General features: G+C 33.9%; 5 protein-coding genes across 5 annotated transcripts; all 5 read left to right on the top strand.

The window, feature by feature from the left end:
- Positions 1–501: 501 nt before the first annotated feature.
- Positions 502–1,401, top strand: LOC135211592 (uncharacterized). The gene is made up of 2 exons (XM_064244885.1): positions 502–654; positions 855–1,401. Exons 1-2 carry the CDS (start codon positions 649–651, stop codon positions 1,296–1,298), a joined length of 450 nt encoding a protein of 149 aa, XP_064100955.1. The 5' UTR covers positions 502–648; the 3' UTR covers positions 1,299–1,401.
- A 2,068-nt stretch (positions 1,402–3,469) lies between these two features.
- On the top strand, positions 3,470–4,522 carry LOC135211591 (uncharacterized). The gene is made up of 2 exons (XM_064244884.1): positions 3,470–3,611; positions 3,960–4,522. Exons 1-2 carry the CDS (start codon positions 3,606–3,608, stop codon positions 4,413–4,415), a joined length of 462 nt encoding a protein of 153 aa, XP_064100954.1. The 5' UTR covers positions 3,470–3,605; the 3' UTR covers positions 4,416–4,522.
- A 7,953-nt stretch (positions 4,523–12,475) lies between these two features.
- On the top strand, positions 12,476–14,667 carry LOC135211304 (uncharacterized). The gene is made up of 2 exons (XM_064244621.1): positions 12,476–12,535; positions 14,212–14,667. Exons 1-2 carry the CDS (start codon positions 12,476–12,478, stop codon positions 14,665–14,667), a joined length of 516 nt encoding a protein of 171 aa, XP_064100691.1.
- A 5,145-nt stretch (positions 14,668–19,812) lies between these two features.
- LOC135211590 (small cysteine and glycine repeat-containing protein 2-like) lies at positions 19,813–20,709 on the top strand. Its single transcript, XM_064244883.1, has 2 exons — positions 19,813–19,943; positions 20,149–20,709. The coding sequence occupies exons 1-2, from the start codon at positions 19,938–19,940 to the stop codon at positions 20,608–20,610; spliced, it is 468 nt and encodes a 155-aa protein (XP_064100953.1). The 5' UTR covers positions 19,813–19,937; the 3' UTR covers positions 20,611–20,709.
- A 2,053-nt stretch (positions 20,710–22,762) lies between these two features.
- Positions 22,763–23,923, top strand: LOC135211589 (uncharacterized). Its single transcript, XM_064244882.1, has 2 exons — positions 22,763–23,003; positions 23,353–23,923. The coding sequence occupies exons 1-2, from the start codon at positions 22,998–23,000 to the stop codon at positions 23,806–23,808; spliced, it is 462 nt and encodes a 153-aa protein (XP_064100952.1). The 5' UTR covers positions 22,763–22,997; the 3' UTR covers positions 23,809–23,923.
- The last annotated feature ends 2,143 nt before the right edge of the window (positions 23,924–26,066 follow it).

Genomic DNA, 26,066 nt, shown 5'->3' with positions numbered 1-26,066 from the left:
ATAAACTTTTAAACTTTAAAGCCCTTGTCATGATGGAAAATTTTCACATAATATAATGAAAGATATTTTATGAAGATGAATATTTCAAAATACATAATACCAGCTTAAAAGCGAGACAAGGAAGTGTTTACTGAAAGATGTTTACTTCTTCCGTGTTCTCTTTCGTCATAAATAGCGCAAGTTCTGATATCTGATTGTCTTGTCTTCTTTTGCGGAAGTTATCGCTATTTCATTGGAACAAATAATTTCTTTGTTTCTATATCAGCTTTTAAACATAACTAAATATATGGCTTCTATAAAACTTCTAGAGAAGTTTGGAAATTATTATGTGAGATACTAAGAACAATATGAAAATTAATGAATGTTTATTTCTTTATTATATAAATCAGGATTCTTTCGACCACAAAGTTTCAGTAAAAAGATTAAATGATATAAGAGTAAATCTCGTGTTCCAAGGTCGCTATGGACGAGAGATGAATCATTTACCACAAGGTTCAAGCGCCCGGGCTTCCCGCGTTTCGTGAGAGTCACCTCTGGGAAAATACCGATTGCGATTGTGAGGTATAAAGGACTGTGAAACCAGCTGACAGCATTCACTCCTCATAAGGAAAGAAGAGTCACAACTCATTCAGCTCCGCTATAGGCAACATGAAGGTGAGTTACAGAACTTGTCCCATCCTTATCTTTAGATTATGCGTAATGGTTATTAGTGATCCGAAGTTCAAGTATAACTATGATGATTCTCTTAATACTCAAAAACTGCAACTATAAAAAATGAAACACTTGTAGTGTTCATTCAGATAATAGTACAAAATCTTGAAGATTTACATAAATTTTGTTTGCGTTCTTTTCAGGGACTTTTAGTCGTCTGCTGCTTGACAGCTGTTGCCTTTGCGCAAGATAAAAATGGAGGAAATAAGAGATTCATTGGAGGACTAAATCAAGGTTTTGGTGGTGTTGATCCAGGATTTGGAGGTGGAATTAACCCAGGCTTTGGAGGAGGCGTCGGAGGAGTTTCCAACACCTGCAGACGTTGGTGCCGAACTCCCGAGGGACAAGCATACTGCTGCGAGAGCAACAATGAGCCTGACACCATTCCCTTCGTGAAGCCAGGTGTATGCCCTCCCGTTCGCCCTCAGTGCCCACCCGTCAGGAGCTTCGCTCCTCCGCAGACATGCTCCAACGACAGCAAGTGCGGAGGCGTAGACAAGTGCTGTTATGACAGGTGTCTTGAGGAGCACGTGTGCAAACCCCCAGTTGGGTCTTCCGGCTTTGGAGGATTCGGATTTGGAAGATAATCCTGACCAATCTTTGAAAGATTACCATTGCTAGTTATAATACTATTATTTATTTTCTATTGAAAATGCCAAAGATATCAGACATTAAAAAATATTCATATGATATACACAAAGTCTTTTATTATTTCTAAAAGTTATTCCTTGATAGGGTAAGTATGAAATACATATCCTTTCCCAATAAATATATGGAAATTGGGTTGTAGATATGAAGATGGTAGAAATTAGGGAAACCATCAATTAATATTATTTTTAAAGCTACATCTACCGTAACCCAAACCACCAAGAACGCAACTTGAACAGACATCATAGCGTTAAGGTTCAATGGAGCCATTACTTAGAAATTTATTTAAATAATTCACTTGCATTATCATCCATACATGTTTTAATGAATGTTGCTTAATGACAAAGCGTATTGACTTGTTTACTGTTGCATAAGAAATTTTTTGAATTCCCTTCATTTGTGAATCAAGTTTTCCAACTCAGTTATTCTATAGCTTCTGTAAAACAAGATTTCAGTGACGTGCAGGAAATCACCAGATGACAAATCGACTTCCGAAATCGTTGTTATATAACATCCACAACATTGCCCATGTCTGGGAGACCAGACAAGTAAAACCAGTTCTTGCTTTTTAAAACCTCCTTAAGGAAATATTTCGGCACAGCTCTCATGGATTACCTAAGAAGCTCCGTATTTAGCGCCCTTGTGAAGTCGACTTTACACAAATTTACCAAAAAATATTGTTTTGTGCTTTTTACTAAATTAAACTACTCCAAAGAGATCTGTAAATAACAATGAAAATGGTGAGGGAATGATTGAGTAACATTATGTATTCATTTAATTTTCATTCGAAAATTACTTGAATTAACTTATATAATGACATGGAAAAAATTAGTGAAAAAAAGAGAAAACTTGAATATTTACGGAAAAAATTAGAGGGCAAACAGAACATATAGAATTACAGTATCAGTAAATGTTTCTGTACTCTGTTTCTGGAAGAGTAGTTGCTCTCCCGTCTCCAGGCAAAAGTGCTGCTAGATGGAGATTCTTACTCGGTCAACGTCACCGTTTTGACGTCATGAATTTTTTGTCATGGGCTTGACGCTCGTCCAATAGCGGCTGCTTAAGGCTCACTCTCGCTCTCGCAGTCTTGAAAGTTAACCGCTTTACCTAGTTACTCGGTCTGCTGTAAGTTATTTTGAATAAACCCATTTATGTGTAGCCATATATACTATGTGTGCGGGCGTGTGATGTATATATACATACACACACACACACACACACACACACACACACATATATATATATATATATATATATATATATATATATATATATATATGTATTTATGTATGTATGTATGTATGTATGTATATATATATATATATATATATATATATACATATATATATATACACATACATATATATATATATATATATATATATATATATTAATAATAGATATATCATATATATATATATATATATATATATATATATATACAAATGTCTTTAACATAAACAGATTTGTTTATTCAACTTTTAAACCCTTATCATGATAGTATGTTTACAAACAACAGTGAGAGATATTTTATAAAGATTGATATTTCAAAACATGAACTCCCAACTTGAATGCGAAAAGTGGAGGTCACCATTGGAAGATTCCCTACTTATCTATTAAATTTCAGTCAAGAATCATAAAAGGTCTAGTACTTCTGTCTTCCACCTTCCATCCTCTGAAGTTATCGAGATTTCATTTAAGCAATAAAATTCAAATTTTTATCTGTTATATAAAAAACCTGACCTTATTACGTCCTACAAATGCTTTAGAAGTGTGGAGTGTTTTATATAAAGACACAAGTGGAATATCATTAACTTGAATTTTCCTTTTCTAGCATACTCGAATCACTGCATCAAACATTAAGTGTTTAACTGAAATTTCCCCATATTGACAGAATAAAAAATATGAGATAATTTTTGTTCGAGATTAGCTGGCCTAATGCCAGCGTGGGCTCTTGATCATAGAGTAACCCGTAATAACAGATCAGCTCAAGACCAAAGTTGATATGGACCTTGTGCACGCAAGCGTAGATCTTGTTTCCCAAGCTCTCAATGAACCAGATATTATGACTCATTAGCCAGAGATGTTCAGGCGTCCGGATTTTCCGCGATGGGTGAGAGTCACGTCTGGGGGAAACTACCGAACACGGTTGTGAGGTATAAAGGACTGCGAACACATCAGACGGCATTCAGTCCTCACAAGGGAAGACGAAGAATAAGTTCTCATCCGACTCTGCTATAAGCAAAATGAAGGTAAGTTGCAATTTATATCAACAATCTATCATATATCTTGATCAGTCTGTAAAGGTTGTCAGTGATTTAAGGCTAAAAAAATTAAATCAAATTAAATTAAATAAAAAATTGAAGCACATTTAAAGTTCATTCACTAAATACGAAAATTTTTAAAAGATGTTATTCTTCGACTTATCTTAGCAATTTAACATATTTCTTGTTCAGTCTGTAAAGATTGTCAGGGATTTAAGGCTCAAAAAATAAAATAAAGAAAATGAAATAAAAAATTGGAGCACATTTAAAGTTCATTCACTTGATGCGAAAATTATTAAAAGTTGTGATTCTAATAATTCTTTCCTTTCCTTTCAGGGACTTCTGATCGTCTGCTGTCTGACAGCTGTTGCCTTTGCACAGGATAAAAATGCAGGAAATAAGCGATTCTTTGGAGGATTAAGCCAAGGTTTTGGTGGTGTTGATCCAGGATTTGGAGGTGGTTTTGGAGGTGGAATTAGCCCAGGATTTGGAGGAGGATTCGGAGGAGTTTCCAACACCTGCAGACGTTGGTGCCGAACTCCCGAGGGACAGGCATACTGCTGCGAGACCAACAATGAGCCTGACACCCTTCCCTTCGTGAAGCCAGGTGTATGCCCTCCCGTTCGCCCTCAGTGCCCACCCGTCAGGAGCTTCGCTCCTCCTCAGACATGCTCCAACGACAGCAAGTGCGGAGGCGTAGACAAGTGCTGCTACGACAGGTGTCTTGAGGAGCACGTGTGCAAACCCCCTATTGGGTCTTCCGGCTTCGGTGGATTGGGTTTTGGAAGATAATCCCTGACAGTCCATTGAATGAGCATCTTTACGAATTACAAAATAATACTTTGTTTTAGATTTATAAGTACCACAGATATCAAATATAAATAAATATTTATTTTAGATACAGTATTTTTAATCATTTCACCAATATATCCTTTGACGAGATGAACATTTAAGAAATGTAAATCTGAAACATTTAAATAAATTTTCTTTTTGCATTTTGATATAAGCTAGGATATTCAAGATGGGGCCTTAAAAGAAGTGAATTATTGCATAAAAGGAGGAGGTCCAATTTATCTAATGGTATTTCCAGTTGTAATTACTTTGGACCAAAACTTTAAATGAAATTGTTCCTTTATGTTTGAAACTATTTTCTGAAGATCAAAAACAAGCAAATAAGACAGAACTAAACACGATTCTCTCGGTGTAATGGTTGGGAAGAAAAGGTTTCTTGGGTATTGAGAAATAACTATCAAACCATCAGCTGAAGTAATTATAATATGGAGAGCATGTATGCATTCTTTACTGCACTGTAAGACATTGCTCTTTCCTTCTTTGACTAATTACAGACAATATTCAAGATACAATAAAAAGCAAATGTGCATAAACGAAATCTGACAAAGACCTGAACAAAACGGCACAAGCAGGTCGAAGCTATTGAGCAAATTTACATTTTTAAGCATCAACACCTAGACAATCTTTCCTCTCCATCTAAAATCATATTTTAGTTGCAGCTCTCTTTCTTGTAAACTGGGGGTATGTCATCTCTGCTTGCATATAAAAGAATTTTAGATACTGTTTTATAAAAAGAAAAAATTATATAAAGGCTTTATAGGATGTTAACTATGTACGATACGTGTTCGTAAACATTCATACAAAAGTCTTTAACAAATTAGCAAGGCACAATTACAAATTATATCTCAATGGTTTGAATGAATCTCTTGATTTAAGTCAAGCAATTAAGGATTTCAAAGTAAGACAAACAATTTGTGCTTGACTGCTATTTTTTAATCAGAGAATAAAATGGCCAGCTAAGGTTGCTGGAAAGATATAATATATGCTATATCTTTTTAAATACCCAGAAATCTATATCCTAGTGAAATTAGTTTATTTTTTATATTAATCGCTTTTCGATGCCAATTTATAGTAAATATTCAACTGCACTTGCTTGTAGGCAACATAGATAGAATTTCGTGTTCTTCAATGTATTTGAAATTAAGAATTACGCTTGACATAAGGATAACTCTTTTTCTCTACGCATGCAAACATACACACATACACGCATGCACGTACACATACATATACACTGGAACCGATTATCATTTAAAATGTTATTTTGATTTTACTAGAGAAAGAAAAACCCCCTCTAAGTCGTAAAAAATGAGAAACATAAGATACTTATCTAAAACGCTTCAAAATCTCCAATATAATTTCTATATATTTTTTCAGTCTTGCATGTTTACTTTACAGTAACTACTTCTATTTCCTCTTATCACATTTCAGAACACGAATGATGAGAATGATGAACGCTGTATCGCATTTCTTAACCTCTTTAAGGAACTTTTTTCTTTATCCTTTTGCGACGATGGTATAAATTTTCAAATGAGGTGATTAGGTATGTGGCTGCTACTCTTTTCTTCCTGTTGAATTAAAAGCTAAATAAACATTCTCTCAAACTAACTAACAGATACATACATACATTCATATATATATGCATATATATACATATATATGTATATGCATAAGTGTGTAAGTGTATATATATATACATATATTTATATGAATAAATACATTCATGTGTATATATAATTATATTAATATTCCTCCCTAATTTGCGTATAGTTTGCTTATATATATATATATATATATATATATATATATATATATATATATATATATATATATATATATATATTCCTATTCTTCTATGATATGTGTAAAGTTTTCTTAAGCTCATTATAATTGTAAGGACAGTTAATTAAGATAAATATCAATATACATTTATTTTAGCAAAATAAAGTGTACTTATGCAAACGTTCATTTTGATATAAATTATTCTCTCTCTCTCTCTCTCTCTCTCTCTCTCTCTCTCTCTCTCTCTCTCTCTCTCTCTCTCTCTGATTACTTGTTTTTCATTTAAATCTCTTAAATTACAACAGGTACTTTATAGAACGGCAGTTAGTTCCCATCTCACAAATAACACTGATCAAAGTTACACAATAGATAAAGGAATATATTAAATCTTTAATATTTCTTCATCTTTCATATGAATTTGAATTCGATAAATATTGACACTTTTTTCCGAATTCGGGATTTATCAGCTTGTAGTTATTTTTTTCTTTATTTTTACTGCTTTCCTTCTTATTCTTTAGTTTGAAAATAAGTTTCTTCCTTTAGAAGAGTCCAGGGAAGGTCTTGTCGGGGGTTTCAGTACAGAAGTATTTCCTAGTGATTGGATCTTGGTTCCAATAACGGCAGGGACCCCCGAATGCGTTGGTGTAAGGGCTTCCACCAACTGCAGGTGAGGGAACAGAATTAGGGCTACAAAATCTTAAACATAGCATATACTAAACCTATGTGCCAACTTTTCTCATTCTTTATGAACCAGTATATAATGCGATAGCCTTCCTAAGGAAGCTACTTACTTCCAGCACCGCCGAATCCTGGCTGTCCAAATCCTGCTCCTCCTCCTAATCCAAGATTACCAAACTGTGGGTATGCAGCAGCCAAACAGGCAACGAGCACCACCATTAGGGCAACCAAAAGAGTTGAACGGGCCTGTGGGGATCAAAGGGTGAAAAGTATTAGTTATGGAGATTTTGACGAAAGGGCGGAAGGAACTTTATTTATGTTATAATGATGGCAGTCCTTTGCTATTGCCTTCGCAGATTCAATGGATATAAGTTGAAATAATCCTTATCGGTTAGAAGTATTATATGTATATATGAAAGATTAAGTTTTCTCATTTGAAATTGTTCAAATTATTGTAAATTGTCATTCATTTGAAAAAATTACCAGATTATGTTTATTCTTGTGCAAAAACACATTTATAAAGGCGAATCAGTGTGCAAGAGAGAGAGAGAGAGAGAGAGAGAGAGAGAGAGAGAGAGAGAGAGAGAGATATCTGGATATAAACTCACCATGTCTTTCTTTAGCGAGGGCTGAGGATGAAGTATATGTCACCTGCTGTCATTCAGGATTATATATAAGTGGAAATAAGCTGATCAAATGCTTGAGTCAGATGAAAAGCGTAGATTCCAGGCAGTTCCCCGAGAACACATTCTTTCCAGGCAAAGCAAAAACTCGTTTCTCCTCCACAAGTTACGTGGCTGGGATTGGTCCGGACGAGAGGCTCTGCGCGAATCCTCTTTTCTTATCCTGTGTGAGAATTCTTCTTTTTCTGGATTATGGCATAGAATAAATTCTTTTTAATTGAGATGCTCTTACTCTTAATGTCTATCATTGATTATGGCCAGAATCTCTGTGCGATTCCAAAATGTTTCATGATGAACATTAATTGCACAACTTCTATGCAAATAATGTAACAAATATCTGTAAAAAGTAATATGTAAAATTCCTCTTATAAAAAGCAACTCTATTCAAAATAAATTTTAATTATTCATATATATACACGTACATACATATATACATACTTTTATGCGGTCACGCACACACACACACATTATATATATTTGTATATATATATATATATATATATATATATATAATATATATTATATATATTGTATATATTGTTTTGTTAAATGCATACTTGACTTTTTATACTAAAGAAATCTGATACTGATCCTCAAATACTTGATGAATATTCACTTTAACATTGGTATACCTCACACCTATATGTTTGGATTTGATGCAGAGCATCATTCGGCTGACAAGGAAGATATATATTATTTTTGAATCTAATGTAAATTTTTTCGTCTAATTTAGAGTCATTTCTTTGCATAAGAACTAACCTATGTCCGCTATGATAAACAACTTCTAAGTTTGTAATATTTATATGGCCATTTATGAAAGTTTTCGTCCCTGACGTAACTGTGAATCTTACGCTACAAGCATTAAGATACAAATGCCCTCTAGATATCGAATTCACTTAACACTTGTTATATATATATATATATATATATATATATATATATATATATATATATATATCACACACACACACACACACACACACACACACACACATATATATATATATATATATATATATTATATATATATATATATATATATTTATAACGATGTTGCAACACTATCCAGTACTCATCATCGGTATTGAAATCAATCATTTCTTCAGCACATAAGTGGATCCTGTCTAGTTAATGGAAGGTTTACCATTCAGCTTCCTAGACATTGCGTCATCAATGTGACGTCATCAACTGTCGTCATGGATTTTACGCTCTCTCATTTGCTGGAGTCGGAACGTTCTCTGAGCATTTAGGGTACAAGAAAACTTGTAACTGGGTAAGTTCCAGAGTTCCAGCGATGACTGGAAAGTCCACACTCGCGCACATGGACCTATAGGCGTGTTTTTTTTTTTTTATTTTGTTGTTGTGTATGTGTCTTTAATTATCAATAGATAACAAATTTCTCTTTGAAAGGTTTCGAGTACTTGGTCGAGACGAGGTGAATTTGTTGACCTATTTTACTGTCAAAGCTGGAACTGATTTGCAAATCTAATTTTGATCGAATAAAGTCCCTAGAAAAGCTTTTTTTCTCCTATCTTGAAAGCAATGACATGTAATTTACCTTTACTTCATATTATTAAAATTCCTCATACATTACATTATTATTTTTAAACTTACTTCTGTATTATTGAAAACGATATATTTTCATTGATCGAAAATTTAATGTTGGTGGTACCATATAAAACTGGTTCCAAATGTGATGTAATGACCACTGAAAAAATTATCTGAAAAACTTGAGGAAATTGGGCAGTGCACGTTTATATAACATTATCCTTGTAAGCTGTTATGGATTAGTTATATATATTTACTGAAAAGCATGAACCATTGGCTTAATTTCTAACTTCTTTATTATTATTATTATTATTATTATTATTATTATTATTATTATTATTATTATTATTATTATTATTATTATTATTATTATTATTATTATTAGTAGTAGTAGTAGTAGTAGTAGTAGTAGTAGTAATGTTTGACTTATCATCGCATATCTTACTTGAAAATGCAAAGTCTACAAAACTCTTTTAATATATTAAATAACTAGTTTCTTTTAGTGTTTAATCTCAATGTTTTATCAATTTTTTTTGTGTTATCGTTGCAGGTATTACAGTTTCTTATATTAGTCAATTTATCACTGTTTCTATTTTCAGAACTACTTGTGCACTTGATACTAACCAACTCATTGATTTAGGGTTTATGCATCGTTATACTTGAATGTTATAGTTACCGAAGAATATTTACGCTTGAATTAAATGTAATAAAGAATTTCCTACTATAAATGTGTGACACGGAAGTTATCATAGGAAACTATTTTCTTGGTGATAAATGGAATAACCTTCAAATCTTCAAATGCATCATTGTTTAGCTTCCTTTCTGGTTCGGAAATCATTGGCGTGACATGGAGACATTTCAAATGATTTGGTTTCAGAAGTTAAATTTATGACACTGATAACTTTGTAGAAGAGTCTGGCAACTTATCCATGACACACACACACACACACACACACACACACACACACACACACACACACACACACACACACATATATTATATATATTATATATATATATATATATATATATATATATATATATATACATATATATATTATATATAATCCACACATCAAAGGGTACTATAGTAAGGCAGGAGAAGGGCGCAGGAACATATACACATCCATTTGATACATTTTATTGTCAACGCGTTTCTTGACCCATGGTCACATCATCAGGACATCTATATAAAAAGGAATCCGAGCACATAATTAACAGAAACATATAAAAGCATATAAAGAAAACTTAAAATGGAAACTAAGTTAAACGTAAATACTGAATCACACTTAAATACATTTACACATTAAAAACCAAGAAAGCTTAAAATGATCCTTAAAAAACTAAATTCAATAAAAGAAAAAATAAAGGTAAAAACGAACTTAAAATGGAGAGCAAGGCGCACCTCTCAAAATGACAGAGACAAAACGCACTAAAAGAATACACAAGAACAGAAAAATAGGGCGGACAAATATAAACAAACAAGCTAGTTATGCTATGAACAGGGAACAGCCGATGATTGGCAATTTAACGTAGGTACAATTCTCTTTATTAGCAGACTTTCCAAGAGAAGCAGTTCTCCAGGTTTCCTTGACTTGGCCAATTATTTTAAAGTTGTCATATTTGATCGATGTCTTGCAACTTCTAGCGTGCGATCTTATATTGGAAAGTTCGGGATTAGACAATCTGCAGCCCGTACGATAACTCACGCCCATGTGAGAATCGGCCCTGACCTTGAGGAGACGCCGAGTCGAACCAACGTAATTCCCGGAACTACATCCGGGGCACTTGTACTCATATACGACGCCCGACGTCATCAAAGGACAGAGCCGATCCTTGAAGGGAAACAAAGAGCCAATAGTTTTAGGATTTTTTTGGAATTAATTTTATATTTAGAGCACCAATATGATTTTCAATAATTTTAGCACACTGCTTGGCAAAGTTTTGATTGCTGGGTAAAAAACAAAAGCTTGCGTATATAGTAAGTTTAGGTACGTTACATTTAGGTGTTAAGGGTGCAAGTTTTTTATCAAGAACTTTCTTAATAACCTTCAGTACTAGATGGGCAGGGAAACAGTTGTTACGGAAGTAGTGCTTAAGGAAGAGAATTTCAGAATGAAAAGAGAGCCAATTAGAAGTTAGAGATAGAGCCCGATGTACCAAGGTATACACAGAATTAATTTTAAAATTAATAAAGCAAAAACTATAAAAATTGGAGCCGAGTCCGGTGAATGTACTTTTCCTAAAAATGGTCGTGTTAAAATGATCATTGTCCTTAGTAACTAAAACATCAAGGAAAGCCAACTTACCGTCTTGTTTTTTTTTCAATAGTAAAATTAATATTATTATGGAAGTTGTTGGCTAGGTTTAGGAATCTGTCAGCATCATATTCATTTTTCAATAGAACGAATGTGTCGTCTATATACCTGGCGTAAAATAAGGGACAGAAGGACAAGGGGCACTCCTCCATTACTTGCTCCTCCAGGGAACACATGAAAATGTTGGCAAAGGTGGGGCCAGAGGGGAGACCCCATCGCCATCCCATCGATCTGTTTAAAAAGCTGGTTACTAAAAACAAAGGCCGTGTCCAGCACGGCTAATTAACTAAAAGTGTTTTAAAAGATTCATAATTAAAATTACAATATATAAAGTCAGGTGTAGGGAACATTTGGTTAAAATAAGATCAATGGTCTCCCTCACAGGAACGTTAGTAAAGAGGGATTCTACATCTAAACTGACCATATACAAATCTGAGTCTGTGAGAGGATCTTAGTTTTAAAATCTTCGGAGTTTCTTAGGTATATTCATTCCGGGTCAACGGCTCCGATAAAGGTACCAGAAACTTAGCAAGCTTAAGGAATAATAAATGAGAAAACTTATGATGATCTTTTTTCCAGCGGGTCCTCCTTTGGTATCCTGTACGGCCTGCCTAAGATCCACAAACAAGGGGTTCCCCTCCGCCCTATCCTAGCCTCATCAATACGCCCAACTACAAGCTTGCTAAGTTTCTGGTACCTTTATTGGAGCCGTTGACCCGGAATGAATATACCCTAAGAAACTCCGAAGATTTTAAAACTAAGATCCTCTCACAAGACTCAGATTTGTATATGGTCAGTTTAGATGTAGAATCCCTCTTTACCAACGTTCCTGTGAGGGAGACCATTGATCTTATTTTGAACCAATTGTTCCCTACACCTGACTTTATATATTGTAATTTTAATTATGAAATCTTTTAAAACACTTTAGAATTAGCCGTGCTGGACACGGCCTTTGTTTTTAGTAACCAGCTTTTAAACGATCGATGGGATGGCGATGGGGTCTCCCCTCGGCCCCACCTTTGCCAACATTTTCATGTGTTCCCTGGAGGAGCAAGTAATGGAGGAGTGCCCCTTGTCCTTCTGTCCCTTATTGTACGCAGGTATATAGACGACACATTCGTTCTATTGAAAAAATGATATGATGCTGACAGATTCCTAAACCTAGCCAACAACTTCCATAATAATATTAATTTTACTATTGAAAAAGAACAAGACGGTTAAGTTGGCTTTCCTTGATGTTTTAGTTACTAAGGACAATGATCATTTTAACACGACCATTTTTAGGAAAAAGTACATTCACCGGACTCGGCTCCAATTTTTATAGTTTTTGCTTTATTAAATTTTAAATTAATTCTGTGCATACCTTGGTACATCGGGCTCTATCTCTAACTTCTAATTGGCTCTCTTTTCATTCTGAAATTCTCTTCCTTAAGCACTACTTCCGTAACAACAGTTTCCCTGCCCATCTAGTACTGAAGGTTATTAAGAAAGTTCTTGATAAAAAACTTTGCACCCTTCAACACCTAAATGTAACGTACCTAAACTTACTATATACGCAAGCCTTTTGTTTTTTTTACCCAGCAATCAAAACTTTTTTTGCCAAGCAGTGTGCTAAAATTATTGAAAATCATATTGGTGCTCTAAATATAAAATTAATTGCCAAAAATCCTAAAACTATTGGCTCTTTGTTTCCCTTCAAGGATCGGCTCTGTCCTTTGATGACGTCGGGCGGGCGTATATGAGTACAAGTGCCCCGGATGTAGTTCCGGGAATTACGTTGGTTCGACTCGGCGTCTCCTCAAGGTCAGGGCCGATTCTCACATGGGCGTGAGTTATCGTACGGGCTGCAGATTGTCTAATCCCGAACTTTCCAATATAAGATCGCACGCTAGAAGTTGCAGACATCGATCAAATATGACAACTTTAAAATAATTGGCCAAGTCAAGGAACCTGGAGAACTGCTTCTCTTGGAAAGTCTGCTAATAAAGAGAATTGTACCTACGTTAAATTGCCAATCATCGGCTGTTCCCCTGTTCATAGCATAACTAGCTTGTTTGTTTATATTTGTCCGCCCTCTTTTTCTGTTCTTGTGTATTCTTTTAGTGCGTTTGTCTCTGTCATTTTGAGAGGTGCGCCTTGCTCTCCATTTTAAGTTCGTTTTTACCTTTATTTTTTCTTTTATTGAATTTAGTTTTTAAGGATCATTTTAAGCTTTCTTGGTTTTTATGTGTAAATGTATTTAAGTGTGATTCAGTATTTTAAGTTTAAACTTAGTTTCCATTTTAAGTTTTCTTATGCTTTATATGTTTCTGTTAATTATGTGCTCGGATTCCTTTTTATATAGATGTCCTGATGATGTGACCATGGGTCAAGAAACGCGTTGACAATAAATGTATCAAATGGATGTGTATATGTTCCTGCGCCCTTCTCCTGCCTATATATATATATATATATATATATATATATATATATATATATATATATATATATATATATACATATATATATACATATATATATATATATATATATATATATATATATATATATATATATATTATATATATATGTCTGTCTGTGTGGTTGTATGCTCCTTTATATTTATGATGTTCCTCCGATTGCTAGAAAATTAGCATTGAAAAAATAACTAAACTACGTGTAATGTTCAACTAGGAGATAGTAAGAATTTTCAAAGGTTTGCTTCTAATTATTTGGTTCCTTTCTTTTCAGGGACTTCGGATTTTGCTCGTGTGCTGTCTGGCAGCTGTTGCCATTGCAAAGGACAATCATGGAGGAAATAAGCGGTTCTTTGAAGGATTAAACCCAGGATTTGGTGATGTTGATCCAGGATTTGGAGGTGGTTTTGGAGGTGGAGTTAACCCAGGCATTGGAGGAGGATTCGGAGTTTCCAACACCTGTAGACGTTGTTGCCGAACTCCCGAGGGACAGGCATACTGCTGCGAGACCAACAATGACCCTGACACCATTCCCTTCGTGAAGCCAGGTGTATGCCCTCCCGTTCGCCCTCAGTGCCCATCCGTCAGGAGCTTTGCCCCTCCTCAGACTTGCTCCAACGACAGCAAGTGCGGAGGTGTCAAGTGTTGCTACGACAGGAATCTCGAGGAGCACGTGTGCAAACCCCCTGTTGGGTCTTCCGGCTTTGGGGGATTCGGATTTCGTAGATAATTCTTGGCCTTATTTTGAAAGAGCCTCGTTTTGCATTATAATACTATTCATAATTCTTTTTTACTTCATGCGACCTAAAAATATCCGATAATAAATATCTATTTTCTATAAAGAATATTTGCATTATTTTCATTCATTACTCTTAGATTAGATAAGGTTTAGAACCAGTATAAATTAGTATGATTCTAATCTGCATTTTTAGCATATTTTACGGCGAATGGAAATATTTACATGTGCGTTCAGAACAGGATTTTTCATCCGAGCAGTAATTATATCTCGTATATAGTATACTATAACCCACGTCTGCACCTAAATTATACAAGCTTTCAGATTAAGATCCCATACAAAATTGTATTTTTCGAATGCATTCTTCTATAAATATTTTTCTATAGCAAATTCCGGTTGAAGTGACTAACACCCAGGATGAAGTTTCACAGATGACAGATTTTTTTTATAGAGCTATAAAGAAGAAATCATAAGATACCTATCTAACCGGCATAGAAATTTCCATGTCTATTATTAACCATTATACTGAAATCAAAGCCAAGCTGTTTACTGAAAGATTAATAGGAGTATTTACCAGCCTAAAATTCAGTTTCGTTTTTCTTTATTGTTTGCCTGTTTGAAAAAAAATAGTTGACTTTCTGCAATGACTTAGTAATAAGATTTAGTTAAATTAGTCATATGTCTCACTAGAATATTTAAGTTTTAAATTCAAAGTAAAATATCGCACTCATAGGTAACGGATAAATAAACACTCACTAATGAAGACTAAACCTAGGATCCCTTTAACACAAGTAAACGAAAGAGCCAAACTAAAGTCAGCACTTACTTTATATCCCTTATATAAATAAATAGTAAACCTATACGTTGTTCAATTCATCAGGTGAACCAATTAATTTTTATAGAGTAACTTTGTTATGGTAAATGCAAAAAAATGGCCTCTAATACTCAATTAACCCAGAGGCTAACATATTTCTATTTTCTGTCCACTACATTCGAACAAAGCTGATCCTAAACCTGAGTTTTTTGTCAAGAACTATCTTCTGAATCTGTGCAAATTGATCTTTGATTTTTATTTATTATTTTGACCATTTTCAAGGTTACAAGTCTTAGTTATTGTAATGGTATTTGTTCGTGTATTTATTTAGAATACAAAAGATTTTAATGAATTTGTGCTCATTTTACATTTTTAGGAAAAATATTAACTAAATGATACTTCACTGGTCATGCTTTATTCTCTACTATCAATATTTCACAAAATAAATATTACTCATCAGTTCCCTTCAACTTCCAGGCAGTGACTCTGTTTATTGTTTATTTGATTAAACTGAGATCAGGTATTTTTTGGTATCTTCAACTAGCCACATAAAACTCACTGAGAAGAATATTTTTAATCATTCTAGAACTTCCAACTTTAGCTCATGACATGTAGTCTCTTTCTTCATGAAACTTTCCTCTAGATAACACTTATCAAAATGAGTTAATGTTTCGGTTTATGTCCTTTTGATAAACCATGTAAAGCCAGTTATTAATAAGTTGCATTTCGAAAGGCAAGAGTCAAATTTATACAGAATGCTTTTTCTAAAGAAGTTTATGGTCATCCTACGGGAATATGTTCGTTCTGCATTCCAGATGGAACAAGTATCAATGACTCATTCACAGGTTAAGTACAAAGAAGATTCTGAGGATTTTGAGACTCACAAAATAATAATTACTATAATTCCTTAGGTCTAAAAGAACGACTTATGACTAAATTCTTATTCACTGTCGGTTAGTTTTTTGGTGTAACTTATTATAACGCTAGATTTTACTTGAAGAGAAAAGCATAAGACACGCTGTTCCCATCTTTGTCCTTTGGTGGATGCTTACAAATACTATTCTTTCGTTATAAGAGACAGTATAACCTTAAAACTCCAGTAAGCCTATTTTACTCAGTGATATATATACATATATGCATATAGCCTACATATATGTACAAGTATATATATATATATATATATATATATATATATATATATTATATATATATATATATATTATATATATATATGTATATATATATGTATGTATATTATGTATGTATATACATATATATATATACTATATATATATATATATATATATATATGATGTATATATTATATATATATATATATATATATATATATATATATATATATATATATATATATATATATATATATATATAGTCAGATAAATAGTAAGAACGATAGATAAAAAGATACGTATAATGTCTATGTGCGTTCAATTAATGTAGATATATAGTTAAGGAGATTGAATAGCAAAAAAAACATTTTATTCTTTTATTTAAAGGTTAAATTGATTCACGCCAATATTATTGTAATATAAATTAACCGCTCTCTCTCTCTCTCTCTCTCTCTCTCTCACTAAGAATTTTCATTAAAATTCTTAAAATATAATAGGAACTATTCGAAAAGCTTTAAGTCTCATTTCATAAATAACACTGAGATTTTTCATATGTGATCAAGCGATGCATTACTAGCTCCGTCCACTGAAAGATGTGGCCCTCATTTTGTAAAAATTAGCTCTGTTTAATCACAATGAATCGTAATCATGATATTAAACACCCTTCATAAATGAACATTTGCTTGTTTCTTTTCGTCGCTGCCATTTCTATCATTCTTAGAAGAGTCCAGGGAAGGTCTGCTCTGGAGTTTCGCTGCAGAAGTATTTCCTGGTGATTGGGTCTTGGCTCCAGTAACGGCAGGGACCACCGAAGGCGTTGGTGTGAGGACTTCCACCTACTGCAAGAGAAAGAAGAGAATAAGATGCCGTCTTAAACTCAGTATTGACATTATCTGTCATTCATGTTCGTATTATGCATTCTTATCCTATGATTCGAAAGAGGTCCTTCAGATGCTACTTACATCCAGCACCGCCAAATCCAGGCTGTCCAAATTCATCTGCACCTCCTAATCCCGGATTACCAAACTGTGGGTAGGCAGCAGCCAAACAGGCAACGAGCACCACCATTAGGGTGACCAAGAAGATTGAGCGAGCCTGAGGAACAACAGATAGACACCATTAATTAAAGGGAACTGGGTAAAGGTGTGGAGACATTTTCAGTATATGATTATATGGTGATGATGTAAAACATTTTTGTTATCAAATGATCCTTACAGAACAAAAATGTCTTGTACTGTCAGCTTTTACATATTTACAGATCCAGTTGGATAAGTTATTTTCCTATCACACAGTAGAGAGAGAGAGAGAGAGAGAGAGAGAGAGAGAGAGAGAGAGAGAGAGAGAGAGAGAGAGAGAGATTGCTTGAAAGAAGTCTCACCATGTCTTCCTTTAGCGGGAGCTGAAGATGATGTGTATCAACTCGAGCTGTTTATCTGGCTTAAATATGACTGTTCCGCGGTCGAGAAACTTCATCTGAAGGAAAATGAAGAGGATTTTCCGAGCACTTCCCCAGTATAGCTTGATTCCAAGTAAAAATCGTTGTGACTGCATTTACAAAACTCGTTCTTCCCACGCTGGTTACGTCACTAGGATTTTTCATGAATGAGGTGCAATGCGTAAACTGGTGGCCTATTGTACGTCGTAAGCGAATGTTAATGCCATTTTATTAATTGACAGAATATTCATCTCTGTTGGGTTTTAGATTTTATTGTTTGTAAATATTATCAATTCAGTATAAATTTATCTTCTGTGGGCAATACGTATATTTTCAGTCACCGGTATTCAAGAGTACCTCTGTCTACCGTCTTTCAATTTTTATATTAATTTTCGAATGAAAATGAACAAAAATTAATAGAACAATGCTATAAAGTGAGTCCAGGAAAAGATATTAACATATTGTACATACATTAATATTGTCCTTAGTCGTCGGTAATGAATATAATTAGGCAGAAAAGCTTCGTCGTACGCGTCTTTTATCTCTCTCTCTCTCTCTCTCTCTCTCTCTCTCTCCTCTCTCTCTCTCTCTCTCTCTCTCTCTCTCTCTCTCAAGCACTGATAGAAATACACACAAAGGTTACATAATTAAAGAGAGAAAATATGTTGACCTAAGTTTTAATCAGAACTTTATTTCGTATGAATTTCTATACATATAATTCTTTAAATTCATTCAAAACATTTAAATTACAAATATTGATAACTAAAAACGATTCATTCCATCTTTTTTATTACGTCATATACTCACATTGTATTAAAACCAGCTAACTAAAGCACTTAAGTTAATGACAATCAAATGTCGATCTGAGCAGAGCTAGGCTCAAGAATGACGATCAATGCTGCCAACAGAAAAGAGAAACAGTTAAAATCAAATATCAAATAATTTATAAAAGTCACTGATCCAATGGGGTTTCATGTAATTGTGTGAAGTTTATGCGATACTCTACAGGTAATGGAGCATCTGTTAAGATATCTCTTATGCATCTCTTCTAAGAATGAATTATTTTTCATCTGTTAAAAACTGCGACAACAGTACAGTCATTCCTTATCCTAATCACCCTACAAATCCGGGAAAAATGTAACCAAAAACTCCTCTAAAAAGTCCATTACCTTTATGCGAACTTCCGTCAACAAAAGACTGACCTTGATTCAGTCCCTGCTGGATGTAACTAAATAGTATTTCCTTGAATGTCAAAACGTTCCAGCAGTTGCCAGGTATGATAATGAGCTTTGACGATTATGCGCACGAGCACACGAAAACAAATGTCTGCAAAATATATCGAACGTTTAAACGATCATCTGTTCATTCTCTTCAAGTTCCTTTTTTATATCTGCCTCTCATATTTTGATATAACACTAAGTTCTTAACCTACCCGTGAAATATGTGATAACTAAAGTTTTATATGAATAAAGAAATTAAGATAAAAAGGATCTTGTCTCGGTAAAGATCTTTTTTGATGATTTATTACCACACAAGAGAACAAAATCAGATATCTGGAACGTTCTGCAAGGAGTATTTTCCTTAAATTAGCTTCTATAAAAAATACATACATATATATATATATATATATATATATATATATATATATATATATATATATATAAATAAATATCGTATCAGTGGATTTCCCAACTTTCTCGGTCTACTAATGGCGGGAGGCGAGTCACTCACTTGGCCTGGAGGTCCAAGTCACCGGGCTTCCCACAATACGGATTATACAGCGGCGTTTGGTGAGATATAAGAGACTCTGCTTCGAGTAATCAGCACTCACTCCTCTCATAGGAAGAAGAAGCACTGCACATCCAACCCACACAAGAACATCAACATGAAGGTATGTGTAACAAACTTCATAATTCTTATACCGTTTGAGTATCTGCAATACTTATCATTCTACTGAGGATTACTAGTGAAATGGCTTTATGGGTGAAACATGGGCAATTTAAAGATAACATCATGAACTTTAAATTAGATTATTGCAAATGATAGCAACAGACGCTTGAGGTTTGTAGCTTACCTTGTTTTATTACTTTTTCCAGGGACTTCAGCTTTTGTTTGTCTGCTGTCTGGCAGCTGCTGCCTTACCACAAGATAAAAAGGAAGGTAATACCAGATTCTTCGGAGGACTAAATCAAGGCTTTGGTGGAGGTTTCGGCGGTGTTGGTCCAGGATTTGGAGGTGGAGTTAACCCAGGCTTTGGAGGAGGCGTCGGAGGAGTTTCCAACACCTGCAGACGATGGTGCCGAACTCCCGAGGGACAGGCATACTGCTGCGAGAGCAACAATGAGCCTGACACCATTCCCTTCGTGAAGCCAGGTGTATGCCCTCCCGTTCGCCCTCAGTGCCCACCAGTCAGGAGCTTTGCCCCTCCTCAGACATGCTCCAACGACAGCAAGTGCGGAGGTATCGACAAATGCTGCTACGACAGGTGTCTCGAGGAGCACGTGTGCAAACCCCCAGTTGGGTCTTCCGGCTTTGGAGGATTCGGATTTGGAAGATAATCCTGATCATTCTTTGAAGGATTACCATTGCCAGTTTTAATACTATTATTTATTTTCTATTGAAAATGCCAAAGATATCAGACATCAATAAATATTCATATGATATACAAAGTCTCTTATTATTTCTAAAAGTTATTCCGTGACAGGGTAAGTATGAAATACATATCCTTTCCCAATAAATATATGGAAATTGGGTTGTAGATATAAGGGTGGTAGAAATTAGGGAAACCATCAATTAATATTGTTTTTAAAGCTACATCTACCGTAACCCAAACCACCAAGAACGCAACTTGAACAGACATCATAAGCGCTAAGGTTCAATGGAGTCATTACGTAGAAATTTATTTAAATAATTCACTTGCATTATCATCCATCCATGTTTTAATGAATGTTGCTTAATGACAAAGCGTATTGACTTGCTTACTGTTGCATAAGAAATTCCTTGAATTCCCTTCATTTGTGAATCAAGTTTTCCAACTCAGTTATTCTATAGCTTCTGTGAAACAAGATTTCAGTGACGCGCAGGAAATCTCCAGATGACAAATCGACTTCCGAAATCGTTGTTATATAAAATCCACAACATTGCCCATGTCAGGGAGACCAGACAAGTAAAACCAGTTCTTGCTTTTTAAAACCTCCTTAAGGAAATATTTCGACACAGCTCCGTATTTATCGCCCTTGTGAAGTCGACTTTACACAAATTTGCCAAAAAATATTGTTTGGTGCTTTTTACTCCATTAAACTTCTCCAAAGAGATAGAAAATGTGCGAGCTTAATCATAATTAGGCTTATACGAAAATAAACATTGTACGTAATATATACGTCTGTAAATAACAATGAAAATGGTGAGGGAATGATTGCGTAACATTATGTATTCATTTAATTTACATTCGAAAATTACCTGAATTAACTTATATAATGACATGGAAAAAGATTAGTGAAAAAAAGAGAAAACTTGAGTATTTACGGAAAAAATGAGAGGGTAAACAGAACATATAGAATTACTGTATCAGTAAATGTTTCTGGACTCGCGTAATTCACCCAAATAAATAATTGCTTTCATAAGCAATCTTGTTGTCTCATGATGCGTCAACCAAAGGAAGAGTAGTTGCTCTCCCGTTTCCAGCCAGCAGTGCTAGATGGAGATTCTTACTCGGTCAACGTCACCGTTTTGACGTCATGAATTTTTTGTCATGGTGCTTGACGCTCGTCCAATAACGGCTGCTTAAGGCTCACTCTCGCTCTCGCAGTCTTGAAAGTTAACCGCTTTACCTAGTTACTCGGTCTGCTGTAAGTTATTTTGGATAAACCCTTTTATGTGTTGCCATATATACTATATATATGTGTGCGGGCGTGTGGTGTATATATACATACATACATACATATATATATATATATTATATATATATATAAGATCAAAATATAATATATATAAGTATATGAAATATATATACATATATATATAATATATATATAAGATCATATATATATATATATATATATATAGTATATATATATATTTATATTATTGGTATATATATATATTATAGATATATATATATATAACATATATATATATGTATATATATATAAACACATATAAATGTCTTTAACATAAAACAGATTTGTTTATTCAACTTTTAAACCCTTATCATGATAGTATATGTTTACAAACAACAGTGAGAGATATTTTATAAAGATTGATATTTCAAAACATGAACTCCCAACATGAATGCGAGCAGTGGAGGTCACCATTGGAAGATTCCCTACTTATCTATTAAATTTCAGTCAAGAATCATAAAAGGTCTAGTACTTCTGTCTTCCACATTCATCCTCTGAAGTTATCGAGATTTCATTTAAACAATAAAATTCATATTTTTATCCGTTATATAAAAAACCTGACCTTATTACGTCTTACAAATGCTTTAGAAGTGTGGAATGTTTTATATTAGACACCAAGTGGAATATCATGAACTTGAATTTTCCTTTTCTAGCATACTCGAATCACCTGCATCAAACATTAAGTGTTTTTTAACTGAAATTTCCCATATTGACAGAATAAAAAATATGAGATAATTTTTGTTCGAGAGTGGGCTCTTGATCATAGAGTAACCCGTAATAACAGATCAGCTCAAGACCAAAGTTGATATGGACCTTGTGCACGCAAGCGTAGATCTTGTTTCCCAAGCTCTCAATGAACCAGATATTATGACTCATTAGCCAGAGATGTTCAGGCGTCCGGATTTTCCGCGATGGGTGAGAGTCACGTCTGGGGGAAACTACCGAACGGTTGTGAGGTATAAAGGACTGCGAACGCATCAGACGGCATTCAGTCCTCACAAGGGAAGACGAAGAATAAGTTCTCATCCGACTCTGCTATAAGCAAAATGAAGGTAAGTTACAATTTATATCAACAATCTATCATATCTCGTGATCAGTCTGTAAAGGTTGTCAGTGATTTAAGGCTAAAAAAAATAAATCAAATTAAATTAAATAAAAAAATTTAAGCACATTTAAAGTTAATTCACTAAATACAAAAATTTTTAAAAGATGTTATTCTACGACTTATCTCAGCAATTTAACATATTTCTTGTTCAGTCTGTAAAGGTTGTCAGTGATTTAAGGCTCAAAAAATAAAATAAAGAAAATAAAATAAAAAATTGGAGCACATTTAAAGTTCATTCCCTTGATGCGAAAATTATTAAAAGTTGTGATTCTGATAATTTTATCCTTTCCTTTCAGAGACTTCTGATCGTCTGCTGTCTGACAGCTGTTGCCTTTGCACAGGATAAAAATGCAGGAAATAAGCGATTCTTTGGAGGATTAAGCCAAGGTTTTGGTGGTGTTGATCCAGGATTTGGAGGTGGTTTTGGAGGTGGAATTAGCCCAGGATTTGGAGGAGGATTCGGAGGAGTTTCCAACACCTGCAGACGTTGGTGCCGAACTCCCGAGGGACAGGCATACTGCTGCGAGAGCAACAATGAGCCTGACACCCTTCCCTTCGTGAAGCCAGGTGTATGCCCTCCCGTTCGCCCTCAGTGCCCACCTGTCAGGAGCTTCGCTCCTCCTCAGACATGCTCCAACGACAGCAAGTGCGGAGGCGTAGACAAGTGCTGCTACGACAGGTGTCTTGAGGAACACGTGTGCAAACCCCCTGTTGGGTCTTCCGGCTTGGTAGGATTCGGATTTCGTAGATAATCCTTGGCCTTATTTTGAAAGAGCGTCGTTTTACATTATAATACAATCCTTTATTCTTTTTGATTTTATGCGACCTAAAAAGATCCGATAATAAATATATATTTTCTATAAAGAATATTTGTATTATTTTCATTCATTACTCTTAGATTAGATAAGGTTTAGAAACAGTATAAATTAGTATGATTTTAATCTGCATTTTTAGCATATTTACGGTAAATGGAAATATTTACAACGAAAACATGCTTAAAGATCGCATTTTCATGTGCGTTCAGAAAAGGATTTTCCATCCGAACAGTAATTATATCTCGTATATAGTATACTATAACCCACGTCTGCACCTAAATTATACATGCTTTCAGATTAAGACTCATACAAAACTTTATTTTTCGAATGCATTCTTCTATAAATAGTTTTCTATACCCAGGATGAAGTTTCGCAGATGACAGATTTTCTTATATACTGCTATAAAGAAGGAATCATAAGATACCTATCTAACCGGCATCGAAATTTCCATGTCTATTATTAACCATTATACTGAAATCACAGCCAAGCTGTTTACTGAAAAATTAATAGGAGTATTTACCAGCTTAAAATTCAGTTTCGTTTTTCTTTATCATTTTCTTATTTGAAGAAAAAAAAATAGTTGACTTTCTGCAATGACTTAATAATAAGATTTAGTTAAATTAGTCATATGTCTCACTAGAATATTTAAGTTTTAAATTGGTTCATCAGGTGAACCAATTAATTTTATGGAGTAACTTTGTTATGGTAAATGCAAAAAAATGGCCTCTAACATTCAATTAACCCTGAGGCTAACATATTTCTATTTCTGTCCACTACTTTAGTCAAGAGCTATGTTCTGAATCTGTGTAAATTGATTTTTGATTTTTATTTATTGTTTTTACCATTTTCAAGGTTACAAGTAGTATTTGTTGTAATGGTATTTGTTCGTGTATTTATTTAGAACACGACAGATTTTAATGAATTTGTGTTCATTTTACATTTTTTGGAAGCATATTAACTAAATGATACTTCATTGGTCATGCTTTATTCTCTGCTATCAAGATTTCGCAAAATAAATATTACTCATCAATTCCCTTTAACTTTCAGGCAGTGAATCTGTTTATTGTTTATTTGATTAAACTGAGGTCGGGTATGTTTTGGTATCTCAATTAGCCACATAAAACTCACTAAGAAGAATTTTTTTAATCCTTCCAAAACTTCCAACTTTAGTTCATAATATGTAGTCTCTTTCTTCATGAAGTCTTCCTCTAGATAACACTTATCAATATGAGATAATACTTCGGTTTATGTCCTTTTGATAAACCATACAAAGCCAGTTATTAATAAGTTGAATTTCGAAAGGCAAGATTCGAATTTATACAGAATACTTTTTCTAAAGAAGTTTACGGTCACCCCACAAGAATATGTTCGTTCTGCATTCCAGATGGGAACAAGTATCAATGAATCATTCACGAATTAAGTGCAAAGAACCTTCTGGAGGATTTGGGGATTCACAAAATAATAATTACTATAATTCCGTAAGCGCACGTGCTGTTCCTATCTTTGAACTTTGGTGGAGGCTTACAAATACTGTTCTTTCGTTATAAGAGACAGTATAACCTTAAAACTCCAGTAAGCCTGTTGTACGCAATGATATAAATACCATATATGCATATGCACGATATACATATATATATATATGCATATATATATATATATATATATATATATAATATATATATATATATATATATATATATATATATATATGCATACATACATATATATAGTTAGATAAATAGAAACAGAGAAAGATAAAAAATATAGGTATTATGTCTATGTGCGTTCAGTTAATGTAAAATTATAATTAAGGAGATTAAATAGCAAAAAACATTCTATTCTTTTTATTTATTGGTTAAAAATTTTGATTCACGCCAATAATTATTATAATATAAATTAATCTCTCTCTCTCTCTCTCATCTCTCTCTCTCTCTCTCTCTCTCTCTCTCTCTCTAACTCTCTCTCTCTCTATCTCTCTCTCTAATTCTCTCTAATAAGAATTTCATTAAAATTTCTCTTAGAAATATAATAGGAACTATTCGAAAAGCATTAAATGAACATTTCATAAATAACACTAAGATTCTTCTTAAGTGAATCGGAATCTTAACACTAAACCCTCCTCATAAATGAACATTTGCTTGTTTCCTTTCGTCGCTGCCATTTCTGAAATTTTTCTGCTGGGAGAGAAGACGCAC

The sequence above is a fragment of the Macrobrachium nipponense genome, chromosome 4 (assembly GCF_015104395.2).
Source record: "Macrobrachium nipponense isolate FS-2020 chromosome 4, ASM1510439v2, whole genome shotgun sequence".
Taxonomy (NCBI): domain Eukaryota; kingdom Metazoa; phylum Arthropoda; class Malacostraca; order Decapoda; family Palaemonidae; genus Macrobrachium; species Macrobrachium nipponense.
This window is presented reverse-complemented; position numbering and strand designations above follow the sequence as displayed.

Bases quoted from the DNA above. Each gene is read 5' to 3' on its own strand.
- LOC135211304 (XM_064244621.1), top strand. From the start codon at position 12,476: ATGGGGTCTCCCCTCGGCCCCACCTTTGCCAACATTTTCATGTGTTCC. The intron at 12,536-14,211 runs GTAATGGAGGAG...CTTTCTTTTCAG, and splicing joins TGTGTTCCCTGGAGGAGCAA to GGACTTCGGATTTTGCTCGT.